The 22046-nt window shown below is 48.1% G+C and overlaps 1 protein-coding gene across 3 annotated transcripts in view; it reads left to right on the top strand.

The window, feature by feature from the left end:
* Positions 1-22046, top strand: part of MICAL2 (microtubule associated monooxygenase, calponin and LIM domain containing 2) — a 124272-nt gene that overhangs the window by 88861 nt on the left and 13365 nt on the right. For 2 of the 3 annotated variants that reach the window (XM_080911587.1, XM_080911586.1), the window contains exons 11-23: positions 940-1197; positions 2247-2362; positions 3135-3261; positions 3735-3825; positions 4861-5008; positions 5858-6057; positions 6344-6450; positions 12430-12498; positions 15668-15811; positions 17162-17287; positions 18265-18483; positions 18693-18794; positions 20168-20293. In XM_080911587.1, the coding sequence (XP_080767713.1) occupies positions 940-1197; positions 2247-2362; positions 3135-3261; positions 3735-3825; positions 4861-5008; positions 5858-6057; positions 6344-6450; positions 12430-12498; positions 15668-15811; positions 17162-17287; positions 18265-18483; positions 18693-18794; positions 20168-20293 (1833 nt within the window). The remainder of the gene's footprint in view (positions 1-939; positions 1198-2246; positions 2363-3134; positions 3262-3734; positions 3826-4860; positions 5009-5857; positions 6058-6343; positions 6451-12429; positions 12499-15667; positions 15812-17161; positions 17288-18264; positions 18484-18692; positions 18795-20167; positions 20294-22046) is intronic. The other variant, XM_080911588.1, reaches the window with a different exon arrangement.

Raw genomic sequence — 22046 nt, 5'->3', positions numbered from 1 at the left:
ACAGCATATCTGGACCCAGTAGCTTAACCCCATCTTTTCTTTTCTCTCTCTCTCTCTCTCTCTCTCTCTCTCTCTCTCTCTCTCTCTCTCTCTCTCTCTCTCTCTTTAATTTTGTGAATGTGAGTGTGCTGTCATTGCATCAGAAGGCATCCGATCCCATTACAGATGGTTGTGAGCCACCATGTGGTTGCTAGGAATTGAACTCAGGACCTCTGGAAGAGCAGTCGGTGCTCTTAACCTCTGAGACATCTCTCCAGTCCCCCTCCCCATCCATTATTAAATCACATTTACTGGCTTGTTCCTTTGTGTCTGTATTGTACTTGAAGTTATTTCCAGAACCAGCCATGTGCAATGTGCTCCTTGTTTGCCGGAGAGACTGTTATCAAGCACACTCGCTGTTGGTTACGGTTCCCAGTGTCTTCTGTCTAAATGCCTACATGAGACACTTCTTTCAGCACCCGGTGCCAGGAAACACTTGCCTCCCCCAAGGAATTGCTGTGCCTCGTTTTCTGATAAGAAAAGTCCAAATCACATTTCTCTTTTGCCAAACGGGGTGCTTAATCACAACTGTGCTAACCGTCATGGCTGTACCATGTATCTATTTCCTTGGCTCTGGTTTTCTAGTTTGAGTTCCCGTGTGTGCAAGTTTGTGTGTGTGTGTGTGTGTGTGTGTGTGTGTGTGTGCATCCTCCTATCTGTACCGGCGCTGAGATTATAATCACACACTGTTCTGCCTGGCTTCTTCTGGGGTTTGAACTTAAGTCCCCGTATTCGCACAGCAAATGCTTTCCAGGACTAATTCATCTCCCAGAGCCTCTATTTCTGTTTCAAGTAGCCTCACTACTCAAAGACCCATCCTCATGGCCTTTTGCCTAAAGGGGACCTGAAGCTTGGCCTGTGGAGAGGAGGGGGTTTGATGTGTTCTCTGGTCTTCCTCAGGACTACATTGACACAGAGATGCTACTCCATGCAGAGAATGTAAACCAGGACAACCTGCTCTCCTATGCCAGAGAAGCCGCTGATTTTGCCACCAATTACCAGCTGCCATCCCTAGACTTTGCCATAAATCACAACGGGCAGCCTGACGTGGCCATGTTCGACTTCACCTGCATGTATGCCTCAGAGAACGCAGCCCTGATGCGTGAGCGCCAGGCACACCAGCTCCTCGTGGCCCTTGTGGGCGACAGCTTGCTCGAGGTACATCTGCCCCCAGATCCCTTAATTCATGCTGCAGTTCAGATCCATGGATCTGTACTTAGTCTCACTGCCTCTGCCACCAACATCCCAGGGAAGGGTAGGTTCTAAGACAAAAGGCAGACCTCTGCCAAGGCCATCTTGGCCTGCTAGCCAGCCCTTTTGGCTGAATTTTGAAATCTGTCAGCTGGGTTGTAGAGGAAGCTTTTTCTCCCTTCCCCAGCTTCTTCTGGGTGGCTTCTAGACCGACAAACAAAATAACTAGCCAAGATCTGGAGCTCAGAACTGTTTATTTCTCAAAACATATAGACCCCTAAGCATGGCTGGGACCTGTTAACCTATGTGGGTGGCCCTATGTGGCGTTTTCATATAGATCTTCCAGAGTGTGAGGGAGGCTGGGGGCAGGGCAGCAGATTTTCAAAGTGCAGTGCTTGAAGCCTTGGTTTTCCCTCTTGCCCCCATAAATGCAAGGTTCCTCAGATAAGTAACCACTTGGGGTTTAGCATCCCACTTTAATACGAACACCGACAGTATCTACAAAGTTTTCTGCAGAGCTGAGTCAAATTGTAAAGCCTGCTTTTGGTACATCATGGGCAAGCTTGACCAGACCAGTTCTTGTTCACCCTTATTGTGGCCCGTCCCTTCTATTCCTGTCTCCCTCCCAATCTTCCCTTCCTCAGCCTCCTCCAGTGCTTAGTGCTCTGGCAGGCCCCAGCAGTTTCCAGCCCACAAAGCTTTTGCCCCTGATCATTGTAAATGGAAGATGAGAATCCCACCCATGCTTTCCAATGATCATAAAGGTCACACTTTCACGAAGCATTTTCTGGTTCCCTTCTCTCTCCTCCGAAGCCCCCGGGTAGCATTGCTTTATGTGGGGCCATTATACCCTTCCCATTTTTGTTACAATTGCCCATGATTCCAGTAGGCTGTGAGCAGCAGGGTTCCACCCTTGCCCTGGCTCCGAGCTGGCAATGTGCCAGTGCCGGATAGAATGGTAGAGAAGATTGGAAGTCATTGGAGTCTATGGGAATTTTCCATGTGTTCTTTTACAGCCATTTTGGCCCATGGGCACAGGCTGCGCCCGAGGCTTCCTGGCAGCCTTTGACACGGCATGGATGGTGAAGAGCTGGGACCAGGGCACCCCTCCCCTGGAGTTGCTAGCTGAAAGGTGAGTAGAGCTCAGAGCTGGCCCCAGCAGCCCCGAGCAGGAGTAGAACCAGGCTGGCTGTCTAGCAGCTTTGAGCTGATCTTCCTTCCCATGTGTGGTCTGATGGGATCTGAGGATCTCCAAGAACACTCTGTGCCACCAACCAATTCCTTCAGTGAGTTTCTCTGTGTCCAGTGCCTTAGACCCTAGAGAGTAGAGACAAATCTTGACATGGCTAGTTCTAAACTGTGCCTCTACAGCTTTTCTTTTCCACTCAAGGCCCCAGGGCTTTATTTTAAGGAAGTCTTCAAGGACATTGCACAGTGCCCTGTCCTGAATAAGGGTTCTGTAACCTTCCAGGCCTCTTCTACAGTTAAGGTCCTGGCTTTTGCCCAGGCCCTTGCTCTGGCCACAAGACCATGAACAGATGGCTAACTTGGGAGAGTTCGAACTGATATGGGAGACAGGCATTTGATGGCCTTGGATGTGAGCCACAGGGGCAAGCCACAGTAGCAATGTGGCTGGGTGGAGGCTTTGGCTGAACCAGAGGATACTAAGCTGCTGGCCCTGCATTTCTGCCTCCTCCTGCCTGGTAAAGGTGACCACATCCCCACCACCTGCATAGTTGGCCTCTCTTCCCCTTTTTCTCTCTCCCTACATTTTGTAGCTCTCTAGCATGTGTCAGACATTGCAGGGGAGGGCTAGGCTATTCAAACACACCCAGAGAGACCAGGGAAGAGGGGAGTGTAGGAGCAAGGGCCACCCCTGACCCCTACCCTCTGAATCCCGGCAGAGAGAGTCTTTACCGGCTGTTACCTCAGACCACCAATGAGAACATCAACAAAAATTTTGAGCAGTACACATTGGACCCAGCCACTCGGTACCCAAACCTCAACTTGCACTGTGTCAGGCCTCATCAGGTAAGTCCACTCCCAAGTCTGTCTCAAGCCCCTGCAGTGACCTGAGAGAGGAAGAAGAATGGTCTCATAAATTGTCACGTTCCTGGAACTGTGGCCACCAAAGCATGCTAGCCCAGGGGTGGAGCTGATTCTTTCCCCGGAAGATCCAGGGGTCCAATAGAGGCAGCACTCTTTATAGCCTATAGGAGGGAACCAGACCACATATGGTGCTGCATGGATCTGTGTTGATTTGCATGTTTGCATATGTTTCCGTGTGTTATTTTGTCGCTGTGCAAATGTGACACTGATTATATCTGTGTCAAAAATAATCCACTTTCCTAGATAGCTCCTCTCTTCCTTACCATGCGTAGGCCTGAACTTCATTTGTTCTGGGGATTCAGCCAACACCTGATGAAAGTAATATCAGGGAGTCTGGTGTGGGGCACAGGATCTGGGGACTGGTGGGAAGGTGTGCATTCTTTTTCTGCTCATAGGTGAAGCATCTGTACATCACTAAAGAGGTGGACCGCTTCCCTCTCGAGAGGTGGGGCTCGGTGAGGAGATCTGTCAGCCTCTCCAGGCGGGGTGAGTTGCCCTGAGACAAGCTGTGGCGGGGGGGTGGGGTGGGGGGGTAAAGCTTGCTCAGACCCACAGCCGGCTTGGCTCTGCCCCATTCTCTGTGGGACCTTAATGGGTGCCTCTCCTCTTTGTCCCTCAGCTTCCACATCTGTAAGAGCAGGATTACCAGGGTGAGGGCATGTAGTTAGTTGCCAGCACTTAACACAGGAAAGCCCACTGTAGGCAGTTCCACAGGGATGCTTTTCCTTTGCCTCTTGTTTCTGGAATGAGGGTCCTGTCTCCCCAACCAGACAACAGATTCCCGAGCTTTTACCCCTCTTCTAATCTTAATCCTGACACACACTGGCTACAGAGGCAGGGGAGGGATGTTCAATGAGTAACTCCCCAGTAGCTTCTCTCTGGCCCCTCCCCTCTCCCACCCAGGGACACTCCAGCTACCTCGCCCAGCCTCTCCCTCCTTCCGCTGGACACACTGCATGGCCCGCTGCTATAAAACACGGTTTACAGTTTTACAACTTTTACTGTTACACAACTGTTTTACAACTGTTACACAACTGTTTTTTATAGCTTGTACAGATGCAACTTTTACTGTATTTACTTTTATACAAGCATGGCAGGCTCTCCACATTCTCTGCTGTCACTTCATCCTGTTTTCCTGGAATGCCTCTGTCTGATTGATTTCTAAACATTCTTCAACAGCCAGCTCAAATACACACCCCCAAACACTTTCTTCAGAGCGGCCTCCTTCCTAGGCTAGCTTACAACAAACCTGGTCATGAGCTCCTCTACCTATGACAACCCCAAGTCGTTTGGTATCACCCAGAGGATGCAGGGTCTATGTTTTTAGCCTCCAACTCTGATCCTAGCTATTATTTCTAGGGACAATGCTGTCAGACAGTGTGTTTCCGGTTGACCCAGGTCCTGTACAGTGGCCACCAGGGTTACGTTTATGTCGTTCACTCTTCCTGGTTCCCAGCCCTAATGGCAGCAAGTGATTGATGCTCAGGCTGAACTGTCTCATCACCTGTATCTTCCCCTCAGAGTCAGACATCCGGCCTAACAAGCTCTTAACCTGGTGCCAGCAGCAAACCCAGGGTTACCAGCATGTCAGTGTCACTGACCTGACCACCTCCTGGCGCAGCGGATTGGCACTGTGTGCCATCATCCACAGCTTCCGGCCAGAGCTGATGTGAGTATAAATCCTCCTCAGCCTTCTCTGGGTGGAGAGTCCCCCACCCCAGCTCAGTATTTCTCTTTGCAAGTTTCTGTTGGGGTTGTTTTCTGAAACTTGCTTTTTGTCCTTGTTTGGATGGCAGCTTGTTTGCCAGGTGTCCCTTGTACAGGACAGTCGGTACTAGATTAGAGGTTATGCCTCTCCACTCAGCCCCTGACCCTAATAGCCACACTTTGGAAATTTGAGTATGTGCTTCAAAGCCCACCCACAAGAAAGGAAATAGAAGAGAGACCTAACTCAACCAAAGAAGCATTTTTCTGACACCCATATTCATCAGATTATTTGTGGAATCTTCTAGAGCTTCTTTGGGTGTTGGTAAAATGGCAGGGTCAACTGGAAGGTGAGATGACATTCTAGAAACCCTTTGTGGTGTCCAAAGAGCAATACTTACTGGCACAGAAAACAACACAGACTCCACTGACCCTTCCTAAAACACTGATACAAACCTACCAAAATCATCTAACTGTAAGGAGATGGGAATCTTGTCTTCACATGATATATATGATTTGATTGGTTTGAGAAAAGTTCCTGTTACTATAGCAAAGAAAAATGAAAAATAAATAAGAGAAGTAATTAAGGTAACTCCCACATCTTCCAAAGGGGTTAAATCATTTTCTGGTGGTTTCAGCCTTGGTCAGTGGTATGATCATGGTCCATGTTTGATTCAGTCCCTTCATAAGCAAGGCATGTTCCTGGGCTTGAGGTCGGAGCTCAGTGGGTGTGGAAAAGTTATCGCCCCACAGTGCTTCTTAGGAGCAATTCATCCTAACTCACCATGAACTTCACCTGATATTGATCCTCCAGCAACTTTGACTCGCTGAATGAAGATGACGCTGTGGAAAACAACCAATTGGCATTTGATGTGGCCAAGCGTGAGTTTGGGATCCTGCCTGTGACCACGGGCAAAGAGATGGCATCTACCCAGGAGCCCGACAAGCTCAGCATGGTCATGTACCTCTCCAAGTTCTATGAGCTCTTCCGGGGCACCCCACTGAGACCCATGGGTAAGCATGAAGACTGGTCCAGCAGCTAGTGTTATCTCTGCCCTCCAGCCCAAGTCTGGCTGGTGCTGTCTACTCTGCGGACACCTTCCATTTGACTCAGAGGCCAAACAAGGGTGACCCCGAAGAGATATAGTGATCCCCCCATGCCCATTAACCATTAAGGCTTTATAAAGGTCGGGGTAAGAGAAATATTTTCAAAGAGTACTGATACAACGGCACCCACGGGTTACAGCATTGCCACGTGGTCTTGGATGCCAATTTCAACGTTGCTTTTACTTCTCAACAGATTCCTGGCGTAAAAACTATGGAGAAAATGCTGACTTTGGCTTGGGCAAAACACTCATTCAGAATAACTATCTCAACCTCACATTTCCCAGAAAGAGGACCCCACGGGTAAGTTTCAGGCCAGTGTCCTGTTACAGGAAGGAGAATGTCATATCCAAGTCTGTTTATGTTGACAAACTACATACATCAGAACTCCAAAGACATAGCTCAGTGGGTACATTCCTTAAGAGTGAAACCAGGTTAGCTCTATCCCCTGAATGGTAGGTTGAAGCTCATTTCTCCTGTCATTAGACAGTTCAGATCAGGGGTATGGCCAACATTCAGATCAGGCAAGGATATATAGCAGTATTCTATATTCTCACATTTCCATTCATTAAATTAATTTGTTCACTCAATGCTCTATCATCCCCCCCTAACTTTAAGGCTGTGATTTTTTAGTCGTTTCAATAATGGGAACAATTACACAGATGTGAGGTTCTTGTCCTTGAGTCCAGTCCTAGTCGGCATCTCTGTTGTTGTGATTAAACACTGACCAGACAGACTTGGTGGGGGGGGGGGGGAGAGGGTTTGTTTGGTTTACACTTGTAAACCAAACAATGATATCATCATTGATGTCACTGTCCATCACCAAAGGACACCAGAGCAGTAGCTCAGGGCAGGAATCTGGAGGCAGGAACTGTAGAAGCCATGGAGGAATGCTCACTCTATCACTTGAACAATTATCATTTTATTCATAATATCTAACCTGTGGCCTGAAGGTAGGCGTGTACCCCAGGATAGCTATCAATATAGTCTAAAACAAAATTGTGAACTTAATTCAAACATGATAAGACTTTTTTGAGACAGGTTCTCACTATGTAGACCAGGCTGACCACAAATGCAGAGATCTGCCTGCCTCTGCCCCTCTCTACTGGCATTAAAAGTATACATTATCATACCTAGCTGATGAGACTTTTCATGACAATTTTTGCAACTCAGTTATGCATTTGAATGTAGAATTTGCAAGTGACAGCAGAGTGTTATAGTCACACAAAGTAAATGTGTATGTTCTCACAACCTGCAAGCCATGAGTTAGACACATCACCTCTGAATTTACTGTGTGGTGTAAGACAGTTTGCACCATCCAATGTGGTTCAGAAAAGCCAAAAATCTGATACTCATAATTTTAAGCATCTTGCATCTTGATCTCCTTGCTTAACGTGTTCACATTTACAGGTACAAGTCAGGGACCACAGAAGTCAGGTGGCTGGCCCAGGGTCACACATTACTGAGTTATACTCTATTGTTCCCTGCTCTAGACTTGTTAATAAAAAAGGCCTTTGTTGTATATCTAGTGATAGAACATGCTAAAAGGATGTTAGTTGGGAGACAATGAGAAGCTGGGTCTCATACAAGATGCTTAGAACCATCCATGCATCCCTATCCATCTGTGCTGGCTCCTCTGTTATGCCACACAGACATGGGTACCATCAGACATGTGCCCCACCAGCATGGGAGCTTGTGGAATCAGGGAATACAAATGTAGGTTAGACCACACCTGGATCATTCTATCCCATAGTCCATCTGCCCCACAATGCCTACAACCTTGATAAGGGCACCTGTATTCAGCCCTCCTCACTATCTCCCCCTGATGTCTCCCCAGTTTCCAGAGAAATATCCTAACATGTCCATCTGTCTCATCCATCCAGTGTTACATCTTATTCCTCAGAGGCTTCTCTGTGCCCTGCTGAGCCAGTCTTAACAATCTCCCTCACTCCAGGTTTCACATTTAGGATTCAATTCTTCTTTCTCCTCTCCTATCCTACTGACAACATTCAAATCTCAGCAAGACGTACCAACTTCAAGCAAACTAGAAGGCCTTTTCTCCATTAGGGGACATGCTTGCTTTGAGGAACAGGACTTCAGTCAGGGTTGCTAGACAATAAAGACTAGGTGGTCCATTCCTGGCAAAAGAAGACCAGGGATGGTGTTTTCTTCTTTAGAAGTCTTTGGTCCACTTCTACAGTCTGCCTGTTATCCTGGTCAGCATCTAAACACTTCTTGGTATATGATAAAAGTTCTTGGGAGTTCCTGAACTTTTGTCACCATGCAAGTTGGTGGCATCTGAACCCACGTTTTCAGTCTCTTATACAGATCTGCACATGCTCCTGCTCATCTGTGCCTTTTTGGATTCTCCTAGACCCTCTACTCCTGGGTGATGCCTGCTTTTATGGACACTACAGTCCGTCATTGTCCTTGTTAAATTGTTTGCACATGAGGATACCTGTTGTTTCTTTACCTTGAGCTCATTTCTTGTAAGACCCAATAAAATCATCACATGCCCTAGAATGCCCATATCAAAGGCCAGCTAGCTATCCCAGAGATTTTCCATCTTTTGCCTGGTCGTTCTCTGCCAGCACTTGTCCCTGGTAGGGGTAAAGTCCATATAGCTTGACTCTTCTGTGTGCAGTCAAAGTGGTCCTGATGCTGCTCCAATCCCTTGATCTTTCTGCACAGATACTTTTTCAGAGGGCCAAGAGAGTTTTAAAAGGTGCTTCTTCTATCCATCTAGTGTGCTCACCACCCATCCATCTACCTATTCATCTATCCATAAGTCCATTCACCCATTCACTTATCCATCTACCCACCCCTTTGTCTATCCATCTACCCATCCATCTACCTGACTATCTATCAGTCCATTCACCCACCCTTTCTCCAATCTATCTACCCATTCACCCACCCACCCATCCACCACTCATCCATCTACCCATCTACCTACCCATCTATCCATCAATCAATTCACGCACCTATCCATCCACCAATCCACCTACCCACCTATCCAGTCATCTATCCATCCATCTATGCACCCATTCACCCATCCATATATCCATCCATAACGCATCCACTCAGGCACTCACCAATCCACCCAACCTGCCCATACATACTTTTTTTTTTTTTTTTTTTTTTTTTGGAGGAAGCTAGAGATCATGGTGTCCTTGTAATGAAATGGATAGGAAAACTTGAATTTGGAGGTATTCAATTTTAATGTTATGTAAGTGCTATCAAAGCAAGAACTAGACGTCAGATATTTAAAATTTTGTTACTAATAGTACTAATACTTGTGCAGCCAATTTATACGTTAAGAAGCATTTTACATCCTGTGATTTCACCAACCTTCACAACAGCTTATGAGTAGACAGTAAGACTCTTATAGGCGAGGGAACTGAAATCAAAGTAGGTAGGTGATTTTCTGATGGACCTCTAGACACAGAACAGCACCCGAACGCACAATTCCTTGAAGGATAAGCTTTCTTGCTAGTGACTCTAGCCCTGATTTTATATGTCATAGCTGACATCCAACTCAACTGGGCCATTACCTACAATGACCAATCCTTTTTCCTATGAGCCAGAATTAAATTCCTCCAGGGTAGGCTAGACGAGCTAACTAAATATAAAGGTTGTTTGATTTGAGCCAAACAACTCAGGATGTGTGGGGACATGGCTGTCCTCTGCGAGTCACATTAATAACCTGACGAGTAGATATGTGCCGCTGGTTATTTTTTAAAGAGGGAAGCCATTTGGTTTAATAAATGGCTTTTGGCACATCAGCTTTTCCAAACCCTTGAAACATCGCGATAAGAAAGGGTTCCTGGGGTGAAAGAGCTGGAAAATTAATAGGAAGAGAAAGTAAGTCATCTGTTTATCCCCATGTTCTCTCTGCCAGGCCATGAGAAATATTTGCTTTTTCCTTATGCTTCTGATTCTTTTTCAAGTATAATAAAGTCCACAGTGATTAGAGGCTTTTGGTAAAAGGTAATTTTATTTGTTCTTTGGTAGTTTCATATAGGTAGGTAATATGTTTTTATCATATGCTTCCCCTGACACCCCCATTGCCACAGATACCCATTTTCTTTCCAGCTAGCCCCCTTTGGGTTTCCTGTGTGTGTGTGTTCACACCAGAGTTCGTGTTCATGTCCCACTGAGTTTAATCAGGCTCACTTGCAGGAGCATAGGTGGGGGTTATTCGGTGGAACATGGCCACATAACAGTTGCTACACCACTGAAGAAAATGGCTCTGGGTTAGAGGTCTTCAATCTTTGATTTCCAGTGAGAAAAATAAACAAATCCTTACATTTTAATCTTTTCAGGCTTTTGTTTCTACCTACATCTCAATAGCGTTTTTCTAGTGGAGAAAGTACTCATTGTTTGGGTGCATGCACTGCTTACCTTCCCATGTAGAAAGCATTTTATCTGCCGGAATCCTAGTGGAGGCATCTAAGAAGCAGAGGTTACCCCCTTATACTTAATTTACTCTCCCAGAAGATTTGGGGTCTTTTGAGGAGCTGCTGACAGGGCCCACCACTGTGGCATGCATTGTGTGAGCCCATGGGTCACATGTCTGGATGGGGTCTAGCCAGGCTCCAGTTGTCCAAATAGTCCCACCCTAGGCTGAACAAGAGAGAGTCGCATGTATTGCTCTTTGTGAGAAAAGCCAAGTCCTCATTGAATGTGGAAAAAAAATACAAAGAAAACTCTAAGATTATGCACGGAGCATTCTTGTTGATGGGACATTCTGTACTTTTACAGCTCTGGTCTCTGGGCCTTAGTGGTGTTCGCAGTCGGTGGAGCTGGGAGCCCAACCAGCCTGTGTCTCTGAAACCCAACATTGTTGAAAATAAGGTCATCTGTTTCTCTTGGTGTTTGCCCAAGCATTTAGGCTGAGATTATTTCCATTCACAAAATAGTGATTTATGAAAAGCTGAAGGAAATGTTGAAGGAAGGCAGGGCCCCTCTGATCTGTTGCTTTATGGCGCCCTGGTCAAATTTTTTTAACAAATTTCCATGACTAAACTATAGTTGTTTTTCTAATGGAGTTGGTGAATATGGCAATTGTGTGCTTGCACAAGCATGTGCGTGTTCGTGTTGTGCATGTGTGAGTCTCTCTCTCTCTCTCTCTCTCTCTCTCTCTCTCTCTCTCTCTCTCTCTGTGTGTGTGTGTGTGTGTGTGTGTGTGTGTGTGTGTGTGTGAGTGGGGGCATTTACTACACTTGATTAATACATAGTAGATCAGTGCTGAGACTGCTATTTCAGAATGGCCAGGTCTGAAAGGGCGCTTCTGGGACAAGGCCATGCTAAGGCCTGAATGGGTGTTAGGCCTGGGTTTACAGTGAACATATAGCACCATTTCCTACATATATGGTGTTTGGAAGGCTGGGATGTGGCTATGCCATGGAGGAAGTCAGAGTGCAGGAAAATCCCTGAAGATCTGACACATGTTCTGTGGGTCCTGACTCCAGACTCCCCCTGGGAAATAGCCACTGGAAGCTGGCGGTTAAGATGTTTATCCTTAGGAAGTGGACTTGATGTGGGATCAAAGATGCATGTGAAGAAGCTACTGTGTTCGGCCTCCATCCGTACCGAGGCCATGGTGATAGCTTTCAGCCCTCCTCATCTGTCTAGACCAGTTTCATAGACCTTGGGTAGATTGTTCAGATTACAGGAGCAGAAAGTGAGCTGTGAGGTATCAAGGGAATTTGCCTATGAATAAGTTACAGCAAATGGGGGAGTCAGTAAAATCTGACTCCCTTGGCCTTGGCAAGCTGGATGTTTGATCTCTAGACCTCAGGTTGGATCTAATGTTTATTTGAATTGAATTAAATCATATACTGGTACCTGGATTGCAGGTTTAATTTGACACCAAAGCCTTAGACAGCTCACTCCTAAGAATGCTCCTTGTGCAGGTAAACCTATGCAGAGGCCCAGGGAACACAGAATGCCCGGTAGTTTCCACAAGGCAGCTCACACAAAAGGCATCTCCAGACCAGGCCTGGTTCTGACCGTAGGCACATGATTAAAGCCCCTCCCTCTGAGCCCAAGCCACTGAGACAAAGATGACACCTACCCTGCCTGTGTCACAGGGATTCTGAGATGAAGTAGAAACGCCCTCCACTGTGCCGACTGTAACTCCACGCTGGCCCTTGTTGTGCGCCATCATTTCTCACGTCTACCATTAGGCTGGCGGCTGTTTCCAAACAAGCATCCTTCTGTGTTTTTATTTCAAACACTGCGCACAGCCCTGAGCTCACCTTGTTTTCTTGGCCATTGCAGGTAGACACCCAGACTGAAGAGAATGACATGAACAAGAGGAGGCGGCAAGGCTTCAACAACATGGAAGAGGTCTGTGTGCATGGGCTCAGCTGATTCAAAGGTCCATGTCCTGAGGACCGGTGGCTTGGGTGTGCTTGACTATGTCACTAGCCCTTGTCCTGTTTGTTTTATGGTTTTGTTTTTGTTTGTTGTTGTTGTTGTTGTTGTTGTTGTTGTTGTTTTCTCTCATGAGCCGCTGGGATCCAGGCTCAGTTTGCTCAGTCTGATAGAGAAGCAGTCAGTGTTCCGATCCCCACTTTGCTTCTTCCTAGCTGTGTAACCTCGCAGGACGAAACCTCCCTGGCACGGTCTGTCAAATGTGCTGATACAGCCGAACTGCTTGAGACTTTCCAGAGCTTGTAGATTTATACGATGACCTATATAATATAGCTTATTAATATTGAAATTTTTAATTGCACTAAGTAGAAAAGAGGTAGCAGCAGGCCCTCTGCATTTTTTACTGCCTTTTGGACTTGGAGTCCAAAGACAAATGTTGGGTGCTCTCGAGTCCCTCCATCTGGTGGAAGGAGAAAATTGTAGGAGACCGTGTGTCAAAGTCTAGAACTTGCTCCTGAAAATGTTAGCATAAAGTGGGCATAAGGAAGTAATTTAAAAAGACATACGATGTGCACTTTGTTTATGTGTTCCTGTGTGTGCACCTTGGAGGCTAGTCATGTACCTTCTGTGCATGCAAAGGTCAGAGATTGGCGCCAAGCGTCTTTTCTGTTGGCTTTCCACCTTATTTTTCAGAGGCAGGGTCTTACAAGGAAGTGATGTCTTCTCCGGTAGGCTTAGCTGTCTAGCCCATGAGCCCCAGGGATCACCTGCCTCCCCCTCCCAGTGCCATGGCTATGGGCATGTACCACACTGCACCCAGCTTTCTATGTGTGTGTTAGGGGGACCCAAGTCTTCATGTTTGTGTGCCAGTCACTTCACCAGTGACGCCATCTCCCCAGCCCCGTGCTTTGTCAACGCCGTCCTAATTCTGTAAAAGGAAGCGTGCATATGTCGGGAGGCATAGGGGGCAGCTTTAGCTAGCCTGCTGGCTAATGTCAGAGATGACTCAGAGGCACACGGGATAATTTGTAAACCTCACTGATGCTTGATTCACAGAACTCATAAAAGACATGCCCCTTCTGTGTGGCTAAAGAGCCGTTCTTGCTGTATTTTATAAAACATTATTCTTCATGGCTCAGACTTGTCCCACCTCCCAGCAAGTAAGCTGCCCGTCAAGCCGGGAGCCCACCCTGATAGAGCACAGATGCCCACTCTTTACCTCATTTTCTGATAAAAAAAAATATGAACAACGTGAACATGTTCACTATCCCCCCTCTGAACTGTTCCCAGAGCTTTGGGGTGATCCCATCAAGAATTGTGGCTTTGGGGAATAGAGGAATGGCTGAGAAGTCAAGAAAGCTCACTGCTCTTCCAGAGATGCAGTGTAGTTCCCAGTACCTATGTAAGATAGCTCTCAACTGCCTAAAACTGTAGCTCCAGGGGATCCAATGCCCTCTCCAGGCCTCCACAGCAACCCAGTGCATGTCATACACCCACACACTCACTCACACACACACACACACACACACACACCTACACACCCACACACTCACTCACACACACACGCGCACACATACACACACACACACACACACACACACACACACACACACACACACACACATGATTTTTTTTTGAAAAAATAAAAATGAAAGAGAGATACAGGCCCTGGACTCAACGAATCAAATCTGGTCTTGAGAAAGATTGTTGGTGCATCAGTGAATGCAGGCCCGTTGTGCTGGCTGACTTTGACTTGGTGCAAGCATTGTTCCCTCAGGACCCCCTCCCCCTTAAGCCTACATTCATGCGCAAGCACACTTCATGCACTAAAACAACTCTCCATTTTGTGTTTGTCACACACTTGGCTGTGCTGTGCATATACAACAGCCTCCTCCGGGTCATTTCTATTTGGGACCTTTTTTCAAAAACAGTCAACTTTAGCTCGCATCTCCTCATGTGTCTCTTCTGAATGAATGCATCTTTACCACCTCAAGAACGCTGACCCAGTGGGGAAGACTCGTGGTCTCCTTAAGATGGCCAACCACCTCACTTGGCACAGTACCCTTCTGTGTTCTGAGGTGTGTGGGACGGAAGAGGAAAAGACATTAGGGAATACTAGAAAATCTCAAATGTTATGCATTAGCAGGTGAATGGGAAGGAACTCAGTGTTCTAAACCACCATAAGAAGGTCTGCATCCAGCCTCACAGCCTTGTTTCCATCATGAATTCTCACAGGATGTGTGCACAGCGCCCCTCACCCCTGTGCTCTGAATCCACACACCCTCCAGTGCAGACTCAGTGTGAGGACACATCAGACCAACACAGACTGAGGATCTTTTTATAAAATAGCTGCCAAGTGCCCTTCAGAAGTGTAAGAGCCAAGGAAGATAGAGAAATGCCAGAGATTGGAGGAGACGTAGGAGACAAGATGACTATGTGTGATCCTGGGTTGGAGCCTGGAACCAAAGATGGGTGGGAACGGAAAAGCTGACGAAATCTAAACAGCCCCCGGTCCAGATCACAGCGTTAAGCCAGCTCTGACAGCAGCGCCCCACTATTCCTGAAGCTACAGCGAAGGCAGCTGGAGGAAGGGTGCTCGAGAGCAAGCCCTGCTTCTTTGTACCTTCTGTGTAAATCTAAAGTTATTTCTCAGTTGTTTTTTATTTAAAGGTTGGAGTTGTGGGTGGATTTGAGGAGTTCAGAGCAGCAGAGGAAAAAAAGCCTTAAAGCCTGTGCTTATGATAGCCCAACTGATATCTCTCTCTCTCTCTCTCTCTCTCTCTCTCTCTCTCTCTCTCTCTCTCTCTCTCTCTCTCTCCCTCCCTCCCTCCCTCCCTCCCTCCCTCCCTCCCTCCCTCCCTCCACTTCTCAGCCAAGTGATGCATTTTGGAAACTATTTTATGTAACACTTCTCTATAAGAACTGATTTTTTTAAAAATAACTTCTTGAAGTGGGGCATGACTCCCATTTTGTAGATGGGGCAAATTCAGAGACCTAAAGCACCGAGGTCCCAGGGTTGGGAGAGAAAGAGTCAGAAGTCAGACTTTTAGCTGCTGGGTCCCCAAGCTGGCCATGCTGACTCCATAGGGGCCCTGTGTTCTGATGATACCTGGATTCCAATGTGCTGCTTTGACCTTTGCAGCTGCCAGCCTTCTCCAGCCGCAGCTTGGGCTCCAATCAAGAGTATGCTAAAGAAAGCGGCAGTCAGAACAAAGTCAAGTACATGGCCAATCAGCTGCTCGCCAAGTTTGAGGAGAACACTCGGAACCCTTCAGCCCCAAAACAGGTAAAGCTATCACACGGTCACTGGACCTGCCCTCTAGTGGCAGAATCTTTCTGGCTAGAGTCAGCTGAAGTTCACCATCTGGGCCTGACCAAACAACAATAAAACAAACAAACAAACAAACAAACAACAAACTCTTCAGCCTCCTGGTTACAAGGTAACAGACTTTTCCCTGGGGGCAGGTAGCAGCTCTTTTCCACTTTAGAGTTACACTGTCCTGTTAGAGGATTTAATCCTCCACTGTGGATTCCTCAACAAGTAAGTGTGTTAGCATTCCAGTAAAAGCAATTTCCATGAACAGGCCCTTGGATTAGACCCATGAGCCACAGTTTGCCGGTGTTCATCTTGCAGTAATTAAATCCATTTTCTATTTTGGTTTTGCACCCAAACTGATTTGTAGCGATTGTGAGATGGGACAGCTGGAATTGAGAGATTGTGTGGGAGAGCACTGCCCCAGTCCAGAGTGGTACACCCCAGAGGCGCGACCAACCTCCTCAGTGTTCCCTGGTATCTCTCCCCTCCCCGTGTCCCAGCAGGTCCTGACCAGGGCAGCCTGTTGCTGTCCCTCAGACTGCTGAGTCCTTTCTGACTCACCCACTTGTGGTCTGTGTTCACATCCTGGTTACTCTCTTCACTTGCCTTGGACACATGTTGCCATATTATGATATATTGTCATTATTACAAAACTCTGGGGTCAGATTCCTTTGGCATTTGGAGGACACCAATCCCATGACAAAAATTAGCTCTTTTGTGGAGGACAGTCTCTTCACTGGTTAACTTTAGAGGCAAACATGAATGGCTCCTTGATCTTAGGGTGAGCCACATCTCTCCTGAATAACTAAACTTCCCCAGGAAGTGGCTTTGTTACAAAAGGGAAATTTTCTTGAGTCCTGCCTTTGTCTAAACATAGTTTCAACAGTCCCTTCTGGGATCCTGACTTCCTATAAGCCCTGGTGTTAGGGAGGCCTCTGTCCACTTGGCCTGGACATTACTGTCCTGGATGGGCAAGAAGTTCTGTTTCTGAAAGGACTGTTCTGGACATCCTAGCATGGTGTAGGCTGGCAGTGATGGCCCAGAGCCCTGTGTTCGAGCCAAAAGCAAGGCCTGTGGGATTCACACGTTGTCCCCGAGCAGGGGACTACAGGGCTTGTCCATCCACATGCTTACAGAGCCAGGGATCCAGTTTCCCAGCTGGGCCAGGCTTGCAGGAACCTAGCCAGCCCCATCTCTGCTCCTCCACCCTTCATCTCCTTCCCTGTTTCTCTTGTCCTCCTGCTCCATGCCTGGGTCTCACTTGCTTTTTATTTCCTGTCTCCTGGGGCTGCCTCTATGGACCTGCTTTTCTACTCTCAGGACTGCCACCGGGTCTCAGGCATAGGTAAGCCTGTCCTGTGCTCTGCCTCTCGCCCTCCTGGTACCTCTCGTTACCCCAAGCTGGAGGAATCCACTCCCAAGCTCCCGCCTCCTCTGAAAAGGCAGGTAGGGCTCTTTCTAGCGGATACAATTTTGGTAAAGCCAACGGGAGGGGACTTTGAGCCAAGGGGTGGGATCCATGGCTTCCTCTAGCTCCCAAATATGGCTGAATGTAAAATGTACTACCCCCATGGATAAGAAAACCACATAGGTCTACTTGAAGTATATGCCGCTGGTCCCTCAGACCATCACAGGTATTCCCCAGCCATCCCATCATTTCTCTTGATGCTGTTGCTTGGGGGGGGGGGGGGGAGTGGGAAGTAAGCAACTCCGTGTGGCACCTTGGGGAATTCCCATGTCATGCTTTAGTACTGAGAGCTAGTGAATAAGCTGGTTTCCAAGTTATTGGAAAAGTAATAGTGGAATTGGAGGGCCTTGTGGGTACACCCACTGAAGAGGTGAGGCTGAGGCATGGTAGAAGCCTTTCCGGATATCTGAGCAGCCAGGGCCCTGTGTGGAGAGACTATGGCTTATTCCATGTCTGGCTTTGGAATCTGGGCAGAATCAGGATGAGTACCCACAAGTCCCAGGGTCATCTGGTCAGCACCGGGAATTGTGTGTTGCTCTCGGGGTAGAGGAGGAGAGCTGTTGGTGCAGGTCTAATGTGGCAATGGTGTGTTTGTGTGCTTACCCATCCTCTGAGGGTAAGAAACACTCACGCGTACTCAGATAAATCAGTCTTTAAAGGGACGGGCCAGACCTTCCTTAAGGCATCCTAGGCAGTCTCAGAATATAAATACTCATGGGAACTGGGGTTACAGAAGTTTGTCTGGGGGACTCTTAGGCCCAGGACTGAGTAGTGCTCATTGGGTGTTGGGGACACCAATATAAGTGCAGAAGCTCCTCCTCCCACCCAGGCTACTCTGGGTCCTTTCTCAAGGTGGCCCCTGCTGCTGTGCCCTCTGTCTCTGGTCCCCATGGTGGTTCCTCATGGAGGTGGGGGCCTATAAAGGGAAGGAAGCTGACTTCCCCCTCTCTCTCAGTTCTCCTCCACGGTGGCAACAGGACAGGTGCTCAGAGAACTCAATCAAGTACCTGCTAATGGCGGGTGCCCCAGCAGACCCTGGAGAGCCAGGGCCAAGTCAGACCTGCAACTGGGTGGGGCTGAAAACCTCGCCACCCTGCCTTCCACCTGCCAAGGGGCACTGGCCCTGTCTGGGGTGCTGCGGCGGCTGCAGCAAGTAGAAGAAAAGGTTCTTCAGGTGACCATCCTCTCTGCCTGCCTGTGTTCATGTCCCATCCTACCTGCTCCTCATGCTATCCACAGTGGGTCCCTTCCCCTCTGGTTTCCTGTCTGTCTTCTGTCTCCTGTTTGTGAGGATACAGGCCTGGCTTGCTCCTTCCCCTGTTCCTTGGAGGCAACCCTCATGGCCACTGTCACTATCCTTCTCCTTTCTCACCTTGGCTGCAGAAGAGGGCCCAGAACTTGGCTAACAGGGAATTTCACACAAAGAACATTAAAGAGAAGGCAGCTCACCTGGCCTCCATGTTTGGACACGGGGATTTACCACAGGTAAACCAGGGGCTTTCTGAGTCTCCAGGAACCAGGGCTGGGTGTCTAACCAGGTAGTCATGGACCAGCCAGAAATTCACTTTTAAAGCCGTTGATAAATTTGAGCTTGTATCTAAGAGACCCAAGTGTATAGTTTTTTAGATAGTAGACACATTATGAGAAAGGAAAATGGAGACCGGAAAATAAGTCCAAGTCAAAAGAAACCATTACCCAGCAAAAACATGCCCTTTAATATCCTAGTAGGGCTGAGTGTGGTGACACATACCTTTAATCCCAGCACTCAGGAGGCAGAGGCAGATGGATCCCTCTGAGTTTGAGGCCAGCCTGGTCTTTACAGTGAGGTTCAGGTCAGCCAGAGCTACCCAGTGAAACCTTCAGTCAAACCAAGTAACATTATATCAAAGGGAGCAACCCCAGTCAAATGTATCCAAACTTTTGACATTGGAATATGATGCTGTCATGCACAGATGTGCTTGGTCACATTGGTAGTAGTTATCCTGGGATGCATGTGGCATGTGGATACATGTGTGCTTAGATCATTTCTAAGTAGACTTTGAGCTTCCTCAGAGTCACTGCAAGAAGGGACTGCTGGACTCTGGATACCTTAAAGGTGAAAGTGAGCCGTTTCAGCCTGTCCCTACTAGTCAGAGAGGCACTGAACAATGAGCCAAAGCTATGCCTCAACCTCAGCTCACAAAGCAGCAATGCTAAGTGGATTCAAGAAACTTTGCCTCAGCTCGGGAAGTACAGCTTCCTCCAGACTGCCTACTAATTTAGAAGCTGGTAGAAAAAGAAGGTGTTTGCATAGTGGGAAACTGAAAGTGTAATAGTGAAGCCCTGGAGGTGGGGTGGGAGTATACTTGTGAAATCCTCCTTCAGCAAGCTGTCTCTAGAACACATCTCTGCCAGCTTCGCCCAGCCTCCTCTCCTGTACCAGCTGTCACTGGAGCCATGCATAGAGGGATGTCCGGCTTCCAGGCCATTGCCAGGGTTCTAGCAGCCCCCAGGAGGCCAGCAAGTATGTGCCTACAGCTGCAGAAGCCTTGCTATGGCAGTCTGCCCCGGCTGGCTCAGGCTTCCCCCCTCCTAAGCCTACAGCTGCTCCCTCATTCCAAGCTCTTCTCATGAGCACCGCAGTCTGGGGCAGCTCTAGGCAGGAGCAGAATGGGTCTCCTCGGGATTTTTCAGGGAGCTGGAACCGAAGCAGAATGCAGTTCAGCCAGGAGCCACATAATCCCACTTGGCTCCAAAGACACACTTCCGTGTCACCCTGAGACACAGGCCTCAGTGTCTGCTCTTCCGTGGGTCAAAGGCACAGCTGGCCCACCTGCCACGGCTATAATCCCGTCTTATTCCGTCTCTGCTCCTTTCAGGATAAACTCCTATCTAAGCGTGTGCCTCACGCTCGCCCTCCATCTCCTCCCTCTGGCCTTCCGTCTCCTGATCCAGCTGCTGCTCCCTCTCCACCCGCTGCCGACTCTGTCTCTCCTGCCAGAAAGGTAGTCTCCCTGGATCATCGCCTCCCTATCCCCTGCATGTTCTGAGTTTCTCTCGGGCTCCCTCTGGCCAGCACAGTCGAACATCTGGAGCTTGGCTTGGCTGGGATGGCAGTTTGTTAGATAGTGTACAAAAGCCCTAGATCCAGTCTGGGCTTTGTGTTAGCGCATGAATAGCTCCAGCCTGCACTGTGAGCATCGCTCTCACATAAAACATTCATCGGGGACCCAGATGCCAGGCCCCGCCCAGGCACTGAGAAAATAAAGAGACTCTTGAGACCCCCTTGCTATCATCTGAACAGAGACACCACTCCCATCATAAGAATAACCACACGTTTAATATGTGGAGTTGCTGATATGTATTGTGCCCAACCTAAGCAAATGACGATTTGGCACAGTAAGCCTAATGCAGTACTATTCATAGGCTTCACAAGATGTGTATTGGGCAAGATTATCGGAACAGAAAGAAGCCTGGGGAGAGTTGAGAGGCATGATAGGAGACCTGTGTTGAAGGTTCCAGAGGGATAGTTTTCTAGACAGAGGGGTGGGGCTAGGGTGTGGTAGGAATTAGCAGTGTATGTAAAGGTGGGCAGACATGGCTGACATGAAATGAGAGAGCAGAATGTCTGATGTCACCAGCTTTGAGGTGACAGTGTGTGAGGATGTGCAGAGGGTATCACATGGCACTGTCAGCGTGTTACTGAGTTTTATCCTACTGTGGGCTCCTGAGAGATCCACCCTCTGTTATCGAAGGATGATTTCGGTAGCGGTATAGAAGCTAGCTAGCTCAGAGGGAGAAGGGTGGGAAGCTAGCCGTGACTCCGTGGGAGTGAACTGTCCTATGAACAAGACTTAGTTTGGATCCAGGGCACATTTCTAACCTCCGGGACAAGCCAAACGTTTCCACTGAACCCATAGTCTGTTGTTGGCCTGTCTCCTGCAGAAGTCAGCATGCAGGGCTGAATGCTCCCTATCTGAAGATCACTGACTCCTGGCTTGCTTCTGTGCTGTTGAGCCAGTATACCTCTAGCTTCGTTGCCCCTTGTCTTGTAACTGGGAGTTCTGTTCCCATTGATACCCAGAACATCTGTAGGGAGATATGTGTAGAAATAAAGATGAAATTGTATTACCCAGCCCCCTCTGGGTTCCCCCCATGGGCATAAAGCTCCCTCAAAGACCAGGGGGAGATGACACAGACACTGCTATTTCCAGTGTTACTGAAAAACAGTCACAGTCATGATACCAACACTGCTGTATCTTGGGCAGCATCAGCAAGTCTGTCGGCTGTTTGCCTTTAAGCCCCCTGGCCAATCAGGGCCTCTGCTCTCCCCACTCCCAGTGTAAAGGGAGATCCTGGTTCACACTGTGGTGGAGACAGGCATTTTTGCCAGCACCATCACCAAGGTCTCAGGAGAGTTTCTATCAAGGGAACTACTTCCTGCCATGGGAAACATCACCTCCACCCTTGATCTTGTTGGAATGATGGAGGTGAGGCGGGAAGGCTCCAGTAGTCAGCTAGAGCTACCTTGAGTCTCACTGCCTAGCCCCCCTTCTATTCCCTGGGCCTTTCAAAGCTGATCTTTCCAAAGCACCCCCTCTCTTTGTCCCTGATTTTCTTCTACCCTCAAGAAGTTCTCTCTATCTTCTAAGTGATAGCAAGAGATAGAACCTGGGTCTGACAAACTCTTGTCAACAGTAAGCTTCTCCCTGTCACATCATCACAGAGCCCTTTCCAAAGCCTTTCTCAGCAGGCTCT

The sequence above is a fragment of the Micromys minutus genome (assembly GCF_963924665.1).
Source record: "Micromys minutus genome assembly, chromosome: 2".
In the NCBI taxonomy this organism is placed as follows: domain Eukaryota; kingdom Metazoa; phylum Chordata; class Mammalia; order Rodentia; family Muridae; genus Micromys; species Micromys minutus.
This window is presented reverse-complemented; position numbering and strand designations above follow the sequence as displayed.